This window comes from Acomys russatus, chromosome 24 (assembly GCF_903995435.1).
Source record: "Acomys russatus chromosome 24, mAcoRus1.1, whole genome shotgun sequence".
Taxonomy (NCBI): Eukaryota; Metazoa; Chordata; class Mammalia; order Rodentia; family Muridae; genus Acomys; species Acomys russatus.
Genome location: NC_067160.1, coordinates 43,397,391 through 43,413,001, shown reverse-complemented (window position 1 = coordinate 43,413,001; position 15,611 = coordinate 43,397,391). Strand labels below are relative to the sequence as shown.

Here is a 15,611-nt window from a genome sequence, read left to right as displayed (position 1 = left end):
AAAAAAAACAATAACAAAGGACATTGATAGAAAAGGAGAGAAACTGTGGGCCTGGAGATGGCTTCTGGCTAGCCTCTCCACCACCGGAGGTCTCACCCTTTAGCTTAATTTGTATTAATCTGAGTCCCAAAGAAATTGTTAGAGGAAGAGTAGCAAGCAGACCCACAGATGTGAAAGATGGGGGTGCTGCTGCAGAAGAGGGGTTTCTAAAGGAAGAAGCAAAGTGAGTATTCTACACCCCAACTCCCACCCAGTGCCAGGGCTCCCAGTCGCTGCAAGCAGAAAGGAAAAACTCAAAATTCCTCATACGTGAAAAAACGGGAATAAGAAAAAAAGAAATAGGAAAAGAATGAACAAATATGATGCAAAGAAAGGAAAAATAATAGGTTTTAAAGATTATGTAAGAAAGGAAAAACAGCCCCTCTTAGAACAATTAAAAGCAGATTTCTTAACAGTCCCATAATAGGTACTTGATTTCATTCTATTTTTAAAATTTTAGTCCAGAATACTGTTCACTCTTTCTCAGCATGCTACAGTTATAAACTCATTTGAAAAAAAAAATCAAACATATTAAAATTCTATGTACATAGAATAAGAACTCACACTGATTTTATAGCCCAGTATCTATATTAATGGTAAGGCTATAATGTATAATTCACAATATTTTGTGTATTCACAGCTTGGAAAATCCACAAAGAAATCTTTCCTTTCGTTTGAATCTCATTTCACTTTGAAACAATATTGCAAAATCTTTAAAATTTTTTCCTAGTAAACATCTAAGCATGTATATTTTATTCTAATGCCTCAGTTGAGGAACTTGGTTCATGATAACTCCTTTAGTAACATAAGGTGAGGAGTAACAGATGGTTATCCAGAAGGAAGTCCAGTCTACTGACAGTGTTTGTAAAGTTTCTTCTAGTTCATTAATTACATATTTACATACGCTTTAATTACATATTATTTATGGGTCCTTGGTACTGCAAAAAAAAAAGTGTTAATTGATTTTAGCAGAGGTTTCCTGTTCCACAAAACTTCAAATATTTCTCATTTAGGAATGTTTTGTCAACCTTTGATAGAAAATAACTAACTGTTTTCTGCTAAATACTATTACAAAATCTATTATCAATACAGAGGTTGGGACCCTCCCAACATGGTTTCTTTATATCCACAAGACAGAAAAGGCTGACCACGATGGAGTGTAACAAATACTGACAGGTCCTTTTACTAAATCCCACATGGTCGAAGAGCCTTAGAGATACCTGTGGCATCTCTCGTCATTTACACAGTTTACTGACTAAGCTCTTGGTTGTTCCAAACACAGAGCAGCTGGGAAATAAGGGTGAGAAGACAATGTTGTTGCACCAAGGAGCATGATGTTCAATCTTCACCGCTAGGTCATCTCTTTATGATGCTATGACCATGCCCAGTGCAGATTCGCTCCATCTCCTCCATGTTTGGCTGCAGTGACTTTGGTAATCTCTTCTAGTCTTGACTCTCTTTCTAAGGACAGACCTGACAGGCTTGACATTTGCATGGGTTTTCATTGTCCCCTCACACAGTTTCAGTAAGATACTTCCCTTGTGACTCCTGTAACTGGCTACAGGTGCCTCCCGGTCGCCCTTCTGTTTTTTATTTTATTATGTCAAACTTTGTTATTTAATACAGAGTCATCAGTCTTCTAAACAATAGAACATTTAAACATTTTTTCTTTTTTACTGCTTCATATTATTTAGTACCTGTCTTTGTACTTTTTAAAGTTGTGCTTCTTTTCTTTTTTCCTGTCCTTTTTTTTTTTTTTTAATTTTTTAAAATTAATTTATTCTTGTTACATCTCAATGTTTATCCCATCCCTTGTATCCTCCCATTCTTCCCTCCCACCCCTTTTCCCATTATTCCCGTCCCCTATGACTGTTCCTGAGGGGGATTACCTCCCCCTGAGGGGTGAGCTCTTTGTTCTTTTCCTGACAGAGTCCCATGATATAGCTCTGGCTATCCTCAATCTCACTATGCAGACTAAGATGGCCTCAAACTCACAAAGATCTACCCCTCTCCACCTCTCTCCATGAGTTTATATATTTGTTATTGTACTAGGAATTGAGCCTAAGATCTTCTGTTTGATCATCACGCTTTGAATTTATTTCTTATTGTACTTTGGATTGAGCTTAGGGAATTCTGTGTGAACAACATTCTATAGACTTCTTTCTTTATTTGCTATTGTACTGTGTGGGATTGAGCCTACAGTCTTATGTGTTCTGAATACTCTATTACAGCAAGAAATACAGCAAGCTTGACTTTTTGGTTTTGGCATCACTGCCTATGATTTGGCTGTTCATCCCTCTACTTCGAGATGTTCCTAGAATGAAACCTCCAGAGAATGCTTCAAGGTTTGGGGTTTAGGCTGGTGCTCCACGTTCAGGGTACTGTGGTTGCAGTCACCTTTGCTGAATTGCTGATTTGCTGCTTAATGAGTCTGCTGGAATCCTGACAAAGAATAGTGAAATCTCTCCAAGGAATTGAGTCTGAAAATGTTTATTTCTCCTGTCCCGATGATTAACCTCTTTTCTCTCCTATCTAGGGTAGTGGAATGGAGGCGACGTATTAAAGAACCACAAATACAATAGGTTTGAAAAAGTTCAAAGCCTACAGATTGATTTTGTTTCATGATAGGAAGAATTTTGTATTCCTTTTGATAGTCAGTAAGGAACATAATATTAATAAATACCCAAAATACAAAATAACTGTCAATATAAAATAATTTATCTAATTTTAATAATATTTAGGAAGTGTCAGCTTTTACACATGATACTGAATAAATTAAGGAAGCATATCATTTATTTATTCTTCCGTGCCTCAAACTTAAGGCCTTGTTCATCCTGAGTTGGCATTGTACAGGTGAAACAGATGCTCAGCCAAACAGACATAACAAATGCATGCATGTGTTCCTTTAGTCTCGTATGATTCGATCAACACGTGCAACAGGTATTTCCACTACCTTGTGTGAAATGTTATACTGTGTTTAATTTTTATGAAATAAAAAAACCCTAAAAAGGTCACATTTGATAGCCCAGAAACACATGTACTACAGCAATGATTTATTAAAATTACAAATACCTTTTTTATTTACTTGTACATAGTTCTCTTAAAAGGAAGACCATAAACATGTAATAGGTAAAATGTATCTTAGAAATACATTAACATTTCACAGTTGGTTTATGTCAGAACTACCAGCACTTTATAAAGTGCAATGTATCTTAAATTTCTTGCACTTTAATTTCATATTTTATTTGCTTTTAGAAGATAAAATGTTTTGAAAACATTTTAAATTTTTTATTATTTTTAATTTATTCACTTTACATCCTAATTTTAACCCCTTCTCTCATGTCCTCCTGGTCCCATCCTCCCTCCCTTTTCCCCCTCCCTGCTTTGCCCTAGGCCTCAGAAAGGGAGAGCCCTTCTCCCCTACCGTCTGATACCAACCAATCAAATCTCATCAGGGCTGTCTGAATCCTCTTCCTCTGTGGCCTGGCATTGCCACCTTTACAGGGGGAAGTGATCAATGAGTGAGCAACATGGTCCATGTCAGAGGCAGCTCCTAAACCACATATTATGGGGCTCACATGGGGACTGTGCTGCCTATGGACTACATCTAAGCAGGTTTTCTGGGTCCTCTCCATGCATGGTACTTGGTTGGTACATCAGTCTTTGCAGGTTCCCCTGGGCCCGATTTGTTGGCTCTGTTGTTCTCCTTGTGGAGCTCCTGTCCTCTTCAGGTCCTTCTAACGCACACCCCCCAACATCTCTTCCATATGTCTCCCAGGGCTCTGCCCCACAGTTTAGCTGTGAGTCTCATCATCTGCTTTGATTCCCCTTTTGGGAGGAGTCTTTCAGAGGACATCTACGGTAAGCTCCACTCCTGTGTCCTCTTTTTAAACATTTCTAGTGTTTATTCTAGTTGCCCTTTTGAAAGAGAATTAAGCATCCTACCTAGGGTCCTCCATGTTATTTAGCTTCTTAAGTCTGTGTGGATTGTAGTGTGGTTATCATGCATTACGTGGCTAATATCTACTTATAAATGAGTATATACCAGTCCTTTCCTTTTGTCTCGGTTACCTCACTCAGGATGATCTTTTCTATTTCCATCCATTTGTCTGCAAATTTCAGGATTTCTTTGTTTTTAATAGCTGAGTAGTATTCCATTATGTAAATGTACCACAATTTCTTTATTCATTCTTCAATGAGGGACATCTAAGGTTGTTTCCTGATTCTGGCTATTACAAATAATGCTGCTATGAACAAAGTTGAGCAAATGTCCTTCTGTGGTGGAACAACTTTAGGGTTTATACCCAGGAGTGGTATAGCTGGGTCTTGAGGTAGCACTATTCCCAATTTATTGAGGAAGAGCCAGATTGATTTCCAAAGTGGTTGCACAAGTTCACACTCCCACCAGCAGTGGAAGAATCTTCCCCTTTCTCCACATTCTCACCACCATCTTCTGTCATTTGACTTTTTGATCTTAGCTATTCTGAGGGTTATAAGATGGAATCCCAGAGTTGTTTGTTGTTTTTGTTTGGTTGGTTGTTTGGCTTTGGTTTGAGGGTTTGGTTTTTGTTTTTTTGTTTGTTTGTTTGTTTCTGAGACAGTGTTTTTCTGTATAACAGCCCTGGCTGTCCTGGAACTCACTTTGTAGACCAGGCCAGTCTTGAATTCACATCAATCTACCTGCCTCTGCCTCCTCAGTGCTGGGATTACAGGCAGGCTTCACCAAACCTGGCTTCCCAGAGTTGTTTTGAATTTCTTTAAGTGTTTCTAAGGTATTTGATATTCCTCTCTAGAGAATTCTGTTTAGTGCTGTAGCTCATTTTTAAATTGGGTTATTTGTTTTGGTGGTGTTTAATTTCTTGAGTTCTTTATATATATTGGATATTAGCCCTCTGTCAGATGTAGGATTGGTGAAGATCTTTTCGCAGTCTCTGGGATGTCTTTTTGTTATCTTGACAGTGCAATTTGCCTTACAGAAACTTTTCAGTTTCATGAGGTCCCATTTATTAATTGTTGACCTTCGAGCCTGGGCTGTTGGTGTTCTTTTCAGAAAGTTATCTCCTGTGCCAAGAGTTTGTGGCTCGTCCTCACTTTTTCCTCTTACAAATTTAGTGTCTGGTTATATGTTGAGGTCTTCAATTCAGATGGATTTTAGTTTTATGCAGGGTGATAACTATGGATCTATGCATTTTTCTACATGTAGACATCCAGTTAGACCAGCACCATTTGTTGAAGGTGCTATCTTTTTTCCCTTGTATGGTTTTGGCTTCTTTGTCAAAGATCAAGTGTCTGTAGGTGTCAGGGTTTATTTCTGGGCCTCTAATTACATTTCATTGATCCAGAACTCTGTTTCTATGCCGGTACTTGCCAACAATTTTATATCTTGCATAAAATAACTATCACACTAATATTATATAAATATATAAATAAAAAGCTGTGAAAATTTTCCTTTGAAAAATATTTTGATAATAAGTATAAGATTTTAATTTTAATTCATAACAACATGAGATAGAAAGAGAAACATTACAATGAAAAATAACTAATGTAGGGCAGAAGATATAAAAATGTACACATGCACATATATTAATATGTACATGTGAGAATGAAGAGAGAGAAATGGGATTGATGTAAGTAGCATTTGAAGGAATAAGTATGAAAGCGAAGAATCAATAGTACTCTACAAATATTTGAGATTGTTCTCTTCTTTGCTTGTCATAGTTTTGTGTATATTCTTTTTCTGTGGAGGAGAGACTTTTGTTACTCATATAATATATCTTTGAAAACTACATATGACTATATTAATAGCATAATGAAATATCTCCATTTTCGAGGTAGCACAATTGATATTTTTAACCCCTAAATAGCAATGATATCAGAAATATTCTTAGAATCTAGTCTATTGTTCTTATTGCTTGTTGTTTTCTTTCTTTGTTTTGTTTTGTTTTTGTTAAACAGGACACTTATTTATTTTTGGTGCTATTTCTCTAAAATTTTTATTATATGTGGTAGTTTACATATTATGTATGTTTATAATACATAACTTGAATTTGTTTTTATAATATCTCATTATAAACAAATAAATGTTTTATGAAGAATATTTGTCAACTTGCATATGAAAACATATTTCAGATATTCCTCTGTGTTTATTTATAGCAAGCTATATATACTGACTGAAAAACTACAATGCTTACTACATTACAGTAACATGAACAATATGTCTTTTGTATTTCTCTTCTCTGACTTGAGATTTAAAGCTAAGCGTAAGGCACAAACAACGCAATAACATTAAAATGCAACTATCCATTTCCCACAGTTCCTGATTCTTTACCTTCAGTATTTATAACTACTTTGCAAGAAGTTTTATATCACTTAGAAAAAAAGAAAAGATTAAACTTTAAAGGTTATGATTAATTGTTAAGTCATTATTACTGAAGTACCAAAATTTTAAATACCAAGGAAATATGAGATAGAAGTATGAAATTTGTACCACACAACAGATATTATATGGATAAGTTTATTATATGAGCATAGGGGAAGAAGGGGGGAAGCATCACACAGAGAGAGAGAGAGAGACAGAGGGAGAGGGAGAGAGAGAGAGCAGAGACAGAGGAAGAAGGGAAGAGAAACAAGAAAGAGAGAAAGATGAGAGAAGAAGAAGTGGTAGGTGGTAAGTGGGTTTTGTCCTATTACAGTCCTGGGTAGGGCCAAATCTAATGGCCCATCACAGGTTGCTAGGCAGACTGAGGCAGAATCCTAACTGTTAGAGACTTGTCTTTCATTTAAGATAAATCCTACAAAATTTTGAAATTATTTCAATTAGTATTTTAACAGAGAAATATATTCATTATTATTTGATAGCATTTTAAGGAAAGGTAGCCTGCCTAACTGGTACTAACACATATATAGTATGTGCCGTCACTGCACATAATGTTTTATTTCATTGGCTCGCAAAATTCAGCTATAATTCTGAGCAAAATTGGAATTAGGTACTTTATTGAAACTATTCTTACATTAGCAGGAGAATAAATTCTTGTAGAAGAAAGGAAGCATTGCTTTTGTATCATTTAGCCTTCTTCTAAAAATCAATATAATTAATCAATTTGTCAATGGTGGTTGTATAAGAATAGTTTTTTTTTCTTATAAAGATGTTAAGAAATTTTTTTCTATAGAAATCTTTTTCTGAACCAGTTGGAAACATTTAATATTACAGCTGCTTTTTAAAAACAACCTGTACATCCATTTGTTAAACACAATGGATAAATGGCACCAAAATTATAAACAAAAATGAATTCTTCAAATACTTGAGCATGGTGGCTCACTCCTGTAATCTCAGCACCCAAGAAGCCTTTGAGAGCTCAAGGCACTATTCACTACAGAATAATATGCCATCTCAAAAATTTAAACAAACATAAACACAAAAGATAAACTTTCAAAACTCAAAATAATAGCTTATTTTAAGGTTATGTGCTAGGAAATGTTCTAAGAACTTTGTAAGCATTATATCCAACAATCTATTTAATGGCAATTTTAGTTTATAAATATAAATTTCCACCATTTGCAGAACAGTAAACTTTGAAAGAGTTACAAAAACTCACATCAGGCAATAATTAGTACCATTTCATTCCAGAACACGAGACATGACCATCATAATACCAAGATTTTCCAAATATTCCAGTTCACTCAGGTTCACAACACCTCCATCCATCTTTTGAATACTTCATGGAAAGTAGGGGATGATGACATTGCCATAGGGAGGATGCTTTTAAATCTCCTTAATGTGATGGATTTTCATCTATGAGGATATTCTCCATTATTTTATTTCTGTATTTCCATGTGTTTCTCTGAGGGATTTGTCATATTTATATTATTTAAATACATTGGCACCTCTGCTAACACAAGATCAAAATAATAGTATCTACTCTTTGAAAATGAATATCTCTTGGGAAATAAAACTGTCTTTATCAACAGATAATTAACCTGTTTTATAGCAGGTTTTATACAGACAACAAAATTATACTTTCAAGAGAATAGGTCTGGAAATTAGGGTATGTTGAAAAATGTCGAGGTATAATACTGTGACAATCATAAGTTATTTTAAGAAAGATCTGCAATCAGTGCAATAATAAGTGTACTGTCCTAAACACCTAGCTTTGGACTGGGCACATTCTTAATTACATTGTGTGAAAGTTTCAAGGTTCTCCAAGATTCCCTCCTTGCTTTCCTCTTAAGTTCTGGGAATTTTTTTAGAAATGTCATCCAACTTCTTGACTTCAACTTATAACTAACTTATTGAAAACTTAGTTCCAGTCTCAACTCTTCTTGGTTATTATTTTAATAAAATTTTCCAGCTTATCCCCTAAACTACATTTTAAAAAACTGTGGACTACAGGCCAATCCTAACTTGTAAATTGCGTCTTATACAATGCACATTTTTACATGTGCCATCTCTTGACTTTGCTAAATTATTCTTATAATTTTATGCATCAACTTGACTAGATGTGGGCATGTTTCAGAATGCACTAACATTGAAATCAATATTTGAGTAAGCATTGTGAATCATTAGCATTTGAAACAATATAATGAGTTCTAAAAGGTCCTGCTTCATCAGTTCAAGAGACACTAACATCCATAAGGACCCAAGGAAAACAAAGAAGTGGAGAAAGGCCAAAACCATTCCTCACTTGTGTCAGCCCAGCCTTCCTCCCCTCTCACCCATCAATGGTGATCCATGCTCTTTGACATGAGAACCACTGGATTGGAATAGAATTTAGGTCATTGTCTCCATATTGCTCTTGGTCTTTGAACCTTTGATTCCTACATGCATAAGACAGTAGTTAAGACTTAAAATACTCACTATTACTCCATCATGTCTCATAGCTTTTCTATCTTGTTGTTGGTTGTAGTTAAATAAAGTCTTGCTTAGCCCACAGATTCCAGACTCATGTTCCTCCTGTCTTAGCCTTTCAAATGCTAATAGTATAGATGTGAGCAAACACGCTCACCTAAACTTTGCCTTATATCTTCTTACTCTCACATAACAGCGAAATATCATTGAGTCAAAAGGGTCTCAAATAGGTTTTCAAAAGTTTTGAGTCTGGTACCAGAACTAGGAAACCTGTTCAAACAATAAGTGCTTGCTTTTAAGGGAACTAGTGTCCATGTTTGTATGGATTTCTTACTTAGAAACATTGGAAAAACTCATCGTATTTCCAGTGCTCATTTCTTTAACTTGGGAACTCTGTTTCTCATTCTTTTAACAGGCAGTATGTGCCCCATGTTTTCAAATGCACCATCCTATGGTGATCTTCATGGGATTGTTCATCAAAATGAGGGATTACTGTTCTCCTGTGAGAATGCTGAGCCTATGTCACCAGTAATTGTTATTCCATCTTTGATAATAGCAAAATAGTGGCTGTACACTGTGTCTTCTTCCACCAACAGTAAAATGTTGTTACCCTGACCCAGATGAACAGGCAGAGTGATCACTAGATGCTCTGTGATCCCTGAAAATGGAGGCAAGGGTCAGATCCACATGTTCTGATCACTCAGAGTGAACTACATCTCTTTTGGGAAACAGTAAGGTGACATTCTCTCAGTGTAAGTAAAAATTCTATTTCCTCACGTCTTGAGAGACTATTTAAACTAAATTCACACAGAAAAATATTCCACATTATGTGCAAGTAAAAGAAGTCACATGTAAATTATTTTTATTTAAGGAAACCTGCTAAAACAACTTCTCTAAGCAACCAGATCACGCCTCCCTTTCCATGTATAGAAAATTTGTCACAGTATCATTCCTTCCCATTCAGTGAATCTGAAGACCCCTCACTGATGTGTGGAAGTCTTTTGTTCCCACATAGATCCACTTTAAGGAAGAGAACTAACAGAGAACATAGGCAAAGCCATTTCATATCATTCATTTAATAGTTCTAAACCTAAAACCCACAATTCCTACAACTATCAGACAAAAGTACAGCTGTGCGTTATTTTTGTAGTTACTAAAATTAAACTAATTTTATCACATGGATGCATCTTATGCACACTCTGCTCTGATCCTTATGTTGAAGACAGTATTTAGAGATGACATCTTTATTTTATCAACAGCATTTTGCTGGCCAGAATAATGATTTCCTGCTTATTGATGTTTACTTAAAATCAGTATATTACTAAATAGTGTCTTTAAGTGCAAAACGATTAGGCCCCGAACTTCCTCTAATGCGGTTGTACTGTGTAGACTATGTATGGTGTGAAGCCAGCCAAGCATGGCTCGGAAGCACAGGCCAGGGTGAGCCGAAATTGCCAAGGCACAGAAAGATAGACAATAAGAAAACTGAGGCTGACAAATTGAAAGTGCTTGTGATGAGAACTACACTCACTCAGATTGCAGTAGGAGGACACAAAAAATGTACACACAGCACATCTCATAGATGAAATATTGTTCAGAGAGGATGAAGGCAGAATACTGGGACAAACAGAAGCCACAGGAGTGTCTCAGCCACAGAAACCACCAGTTTAGTCAGCACAGGAGCAAGACAATACATCATTAATTCAAAATTAAGCTTAAAACATCTGAACCAAAGACCAAAAGGCAAATGAGAGGGAAAACCACTTATGAAGGAGAAAAGAAAACATGTTTCATCTACATGTAAGATAGTATAATTTCATAATCCTGTGTAAAATACTTAAAATAATAGCAAAGATACCATGGTACTAGACTGAAAATCACATAGGTACAGGCCATAGATTGGGGAAGAAGGGTAACAGGCCAAGATGCTGCTTGCTATTATCATCAATGACCACGATATTTAAGAAAAGAAAATGAATCTTGGGACAAAAGTGAGTATTGAGATAAATCCAAAAGATCACTGTTCCTGAGCCAACAGGTGAGTTTCATGGGGAGAGAGCCACAGCACTCATGAATCCTTCTTGACCATGTAGCTCCCTGAAACCTCCCAATATATGCTACCTAGTGACTACAGACTGACTCTGGGTTCTTGGTGTTGTCTTTCTTATTCTGGTAATAGGTTCCAAAATACTTTCCTCACGTGAGTGTGTGAGTGCACCCACACATGCACATTAGTGTGGGGACCTGTGGAAGCAGACGGTGCGTCAGATACTCTGAAGCTGGAATTATAACTGCTGAACTCTGAACCTGGGTTCTCTGTGAGAGCCCCACCTGCTAAGGTGTCTCTCTTGCCCCAAATTCAAAGAGCTCAGATGTTCCCACACTTCCTTGTCATTGTTATGTCAGCAATTCGACATTTCAAGACAGTGCAAAACCTTTAGTTGCTAAGATTAATTTATTCTAAAGGGAGAAAATTTAGAAAGCAGACTCGGACAATCTAATTAAACAAATGTTAGCACTACCCGAAACATAAAATAATTAGCATTCATAATTTCTTCTACAGTCCATACTTGAAGAGTTCATGTGGAATTGTTCCCAAATGCTTGGCTAAGTACCTACCTTGTGGCTGTCTGCTGGGATGGTATATCTGAAGGTCGAATGGCTGTGCACTGGTCTTCTGAATCACACTGACATTCTGTCCTGTCCACTTGTTGGCTTTGGCCAGTGTGTTGGTCCTCCAGTCTGTCCAGTACACCTCGCTCCCATATAAAGACACAGCAAAGGGATGTGACAAATACTCGTGTCCTCGAATGATTTCTATCATGTTTGTTCCATCATAGAAGGCTGAATAAATAGCATCTGACCTAAAGAAAGGTCAGTACATCAATGATTTATCAAGGCCACTGAGGAGATCAGTGATTTTGTTATGCAAACCAGACAAATGTTAGTTAAAGTATTTCTGTGGACCTATATTTCTCAAAACAAAACAAAATAAAACCAAATTCTGATCTCTATACATTATATTCATATATTAAGAGACTTAGCAATATAGTTAAGAAGCTGGAGAAATTAAATGAAGACACAGGAACATATTTTTTTTTACCTGGCATCTGTCCAAACTATTCTTCTTTCAAAGTGGTCCACAGTTAGTCCATTAGGCCATGCTCCAGTTTTCATGTCTTTATAGATGGTTTTTCTCCCAGCACCACTCATGGAAGCAGATTCAATGCGAGGGAAATTGGCATCCCAGTCTGTCCAGAAAAGAATTCTGAAGAAAAAGAAATAATGCTATTTTTTCACTCTTTCATAAAAAAAACAAAAAACATTAAAATATATTAGAGGACATGTACAAAATGCTCAACACTTATTTCTTGGTTTGCTTTAAGATAAAACTTGTTTAAAGAGAGTATTATTTTGAACAAAAATACTATGTAGAATAATTCTAATAAGGAATAATATATGAAAGTGTAAATAGCGCACAAGTTTTAAAAATGTATTGTACTAATTAGAACATGGAACAAAGTTTCATTATTATGAGGCTGGTTCACTCCAGTTAAGTAGTTAGAGGATAAAATGATGCAGGCGTGGATCTAACAATTTATCTCTGGTGATCCTTAGCATGAACCTGGGAAAGAAGAGCCTAAAATGAGGTGGCCTACACTTTCACGCAATGGCGAACTTTATTTGAGTACCAGATAATTTATACTCTAATGGTTAAGGATAGGCAAATGAGTAAGCTGTCTAACCACAGGAACAAGCCACAAGTGACAAAAAAGATGGTTTTCCATAGAGTCATATGCATAACAACACTGTTACACTGCAGAGGAGCAAGAAGACATGTTCCAAGAACAATTCCATGTTTTAAAGAGACTGAGGTCACAATAATCTTGTCATCTTAGAGTGTTTTCACAAGCACTCAGAATTCCCACAGGACCCATTCTTGGGTTGTATTCTGATGGTAAACATTTCATGACCTTCTCTGTGTTAAGTCTAACATCCTAACATATTAACAAAATACTTTTGGAATGTATGTACTTAACAAAAATATAGTTTTCCACCAATCAAATTTAAGACTGGGGTCAGGTAACATCTAGAGCAGAGTTCTGTCTAACTTGATTAACATGCTTAATTGATTATGTCCTCTAATAGATTTGAAAGTATCTTGATTTGTGGCTTTTTTGTTCTTTACTATGAAATGTTTGTAAATGATCACTCATATTTGGTTCCACAATAAACCATCTTTTATTCTCTTTATGAAGAAAGCTTTTTTTGTTTGTTCATTTGTTTTTGTTTATTTTTCTGTGGTATGTTTGTTTGTTGTTTTGAAGGGCATATCTTCGGAGTCACTTGAAAAGGGACTATAAATGTTCAAATAGGCTTTTAATAGAAAGCAAAGGACAGAAAAGATAATGTGGCATTCTAAGATAGGTAACCTGTATTTTCATTATTAAAGTGTGTGTGTGTGTGTGTGTGTGTGTGTGTGTGTTTCTTCTATAGTGTGTACTGTGATATTAAATTTCCATTCATTTTAGTGGGAACCTTTAGTCACTTTCTAAAGAAGAGTATGTTCTAAAAATAGTTGACTTTAAAGTGTTCTTCCCCTTGCCACAACACAGTTAACACAACTGACATTCACGGTTGATTTCATGGGACATTGTTTCATACAATTCTCAGCACTCTTTTGTGAGGTTTACAGGGCAGGAGTATATAGCAACATCATTTTTTTTGTGTTCCTTTTTTAAATGGTAAAGATGGGTTAGCATTTCAATGATTGCATTAGTTTCTCAAGGACAAGAAGGATCTTATTTTGTATAATACAGAAAAGTTCAGCCATGGTTGCTTTTAAAAGAGAAACTATGGGCTACATTTCTGTAGTTTCCCCATTCACGGATAAGTCTGTTTTCAGATTAAGCTGGGTAATAGACCGTAAACCACCTGGACCATTATAGGCCAATCTGTCAAGTCAAGTTGAAAAAGGTGAAAAGGAAAAGATCTTTGAAAAGAACAGGTTCTCTTTGTCCTTTGAAGCTAGCAATGGATAGACATTTCAGTAATTTAGAGTATTCTCCAAGGAAATGTAAAACCTTTGCCTCACTAGTGCTCACAATGCCTACTTTGGTGAATGTGGTCCACACAGTAGATATCAATTACTAGGACACCTGGAAAAGTAAACACGAACAATGGAGAAGGAAGCAAGCTGTCCTCGGGGGACCCAGGAGGAGGGAGGGTGAAGATCAAGAACATTGGACGACACTATACGTTCAAAATGCTGGTCATTCCCCAGTAAGAAACTTGCCCTCACGTCTTTCTAGGTTTCATATGCTCATACATTCCTTCAGGGCACTTCAACTATAAGTTCAACTTGATATGGAATGAGGGAATAATTGGTCTCTTCCCTAAGAGCCAAATGACAATCTTAAAACTGCTTATTACTTAAGAGTCTGAGTAGAAACCTCGAACCCTAGCAATGTGGGATGAAGGCAGATATCTTATAATGTACGGAGAAGGTCAGTGGTCATGTGCTAGGGAAGCAACATGCATGAGAAGACACTACTATTATGTGCCATCAGTAAAATACGCCACAAAGACTCCCTGTCTACAGGAAGTTCATGTGAGACAAATATGTTTCACAGAGCTTATGTTATGTCATTTATTTTTATTTTGTTTTTATTTTGTTTTCTTTGACATGCTGACAAAGTGACTAGTGGCAAGCTTTTCTTTTCATTTGTTATTGGAAAGAAAACTTAGACCATTTCTCATTAATTTTCCCTTTCCATGTATTTGGGCCCCCGAAGGCAGTATATAAACAAAGCCAGCACACAGGAATTCATTTATTCAACAGGCATTGGGTACCTTCCTATACTCCATGAGATGTGACAGACTTCAGTCTTTGAAGTAAAATTTCTTGCCATGAGAAAGCTTTTGATGTAATAGTGAATATAAAATTATGTATTCAGGTCATATTTCTCACCCAGTCCAGAGAAATTGTCATAAGATATAAAGTTTCAAAATAAGTTTAAATTCTTTTGTAGCTCTTATCAATACAGGCTCAAATTTTCCTCATATTTTATGAAAGCTTTGAGAAATAAATGGCAATGTCTCTTTTATATAACAATAAAGTGATAAACTAGGTTATATAATTTTATTTTACATTGTTGGGTTTCCTGGTTCGTTTGACTTTGCACCATGCTTGTGTATGTGTGCAGGAGTATGTACCTTCCTTTGAATGTGCTATATGTGTTAGTGTGTTTGTGCTATATATATATATACAATATATGTATCTGTGCATATATATATATGTGTGTATGTTTGTGCAGTATATGCTCAGTATATATGCATGAGTTTGTGTTGTGTATCCTGTGTATAAGTATAAATGTATGTATGTGTGTGTGTTTTCATTGTATATGCTATGTGTGTGCTGTATATGTTGTATGTGTGAGTTGGTGCATGTATGTGGTTGTGTTGTATATGCTACCTGTGTGCTTATTCTTGTATTTAGTCTATGATACAAAAAATCTAATATTTAAAATAATCTCAGAAGTTTTCCATAAAATATCCAATATAGTTGGAACTATTTAAACTTCCTTGGGAAGTGGTCTCGTTTTCCTTCTCATGATGGCGTGCACACCACAAATGCATCTTGATCCAACATATCACTTATTATTATGCAGGGTGATTTATTGTTTGTACAGCTTAGCTGTGAGTGATGGGTGGTAGTTTTCTATCA

At 35.9% G+C, this 15,611-nt stretch overlaps 1 protein-coding gene across 1 annotated transcript in view; it reads right to left on the bottom strand.

Moving 5' to 3' along the window:
• Positions 1-15,611, bottom strand: part of Lrp1b (LDL receptor related protein 1B) — a 1,950,158-nt gene that overhangs the window by 574,053 nt on the left and 1,360,494 nt on the right. The window contains exons 26-27 of the mRNA XM_051166335.1: positions 11,988-12,152; positions 11,504-11,748 (exon numbers count right to left, since the gene is read on the bottom strand). Of these exons, the coding sequence (XP_051022292.1) occupies positions 11,504-11,748; positions 11,988-12,152 (410 nt within the window). The remainder of the gene's footprint in view (positions 1-11,503; positions 11,749-11,987; positions 12,153-15,611) is intronic.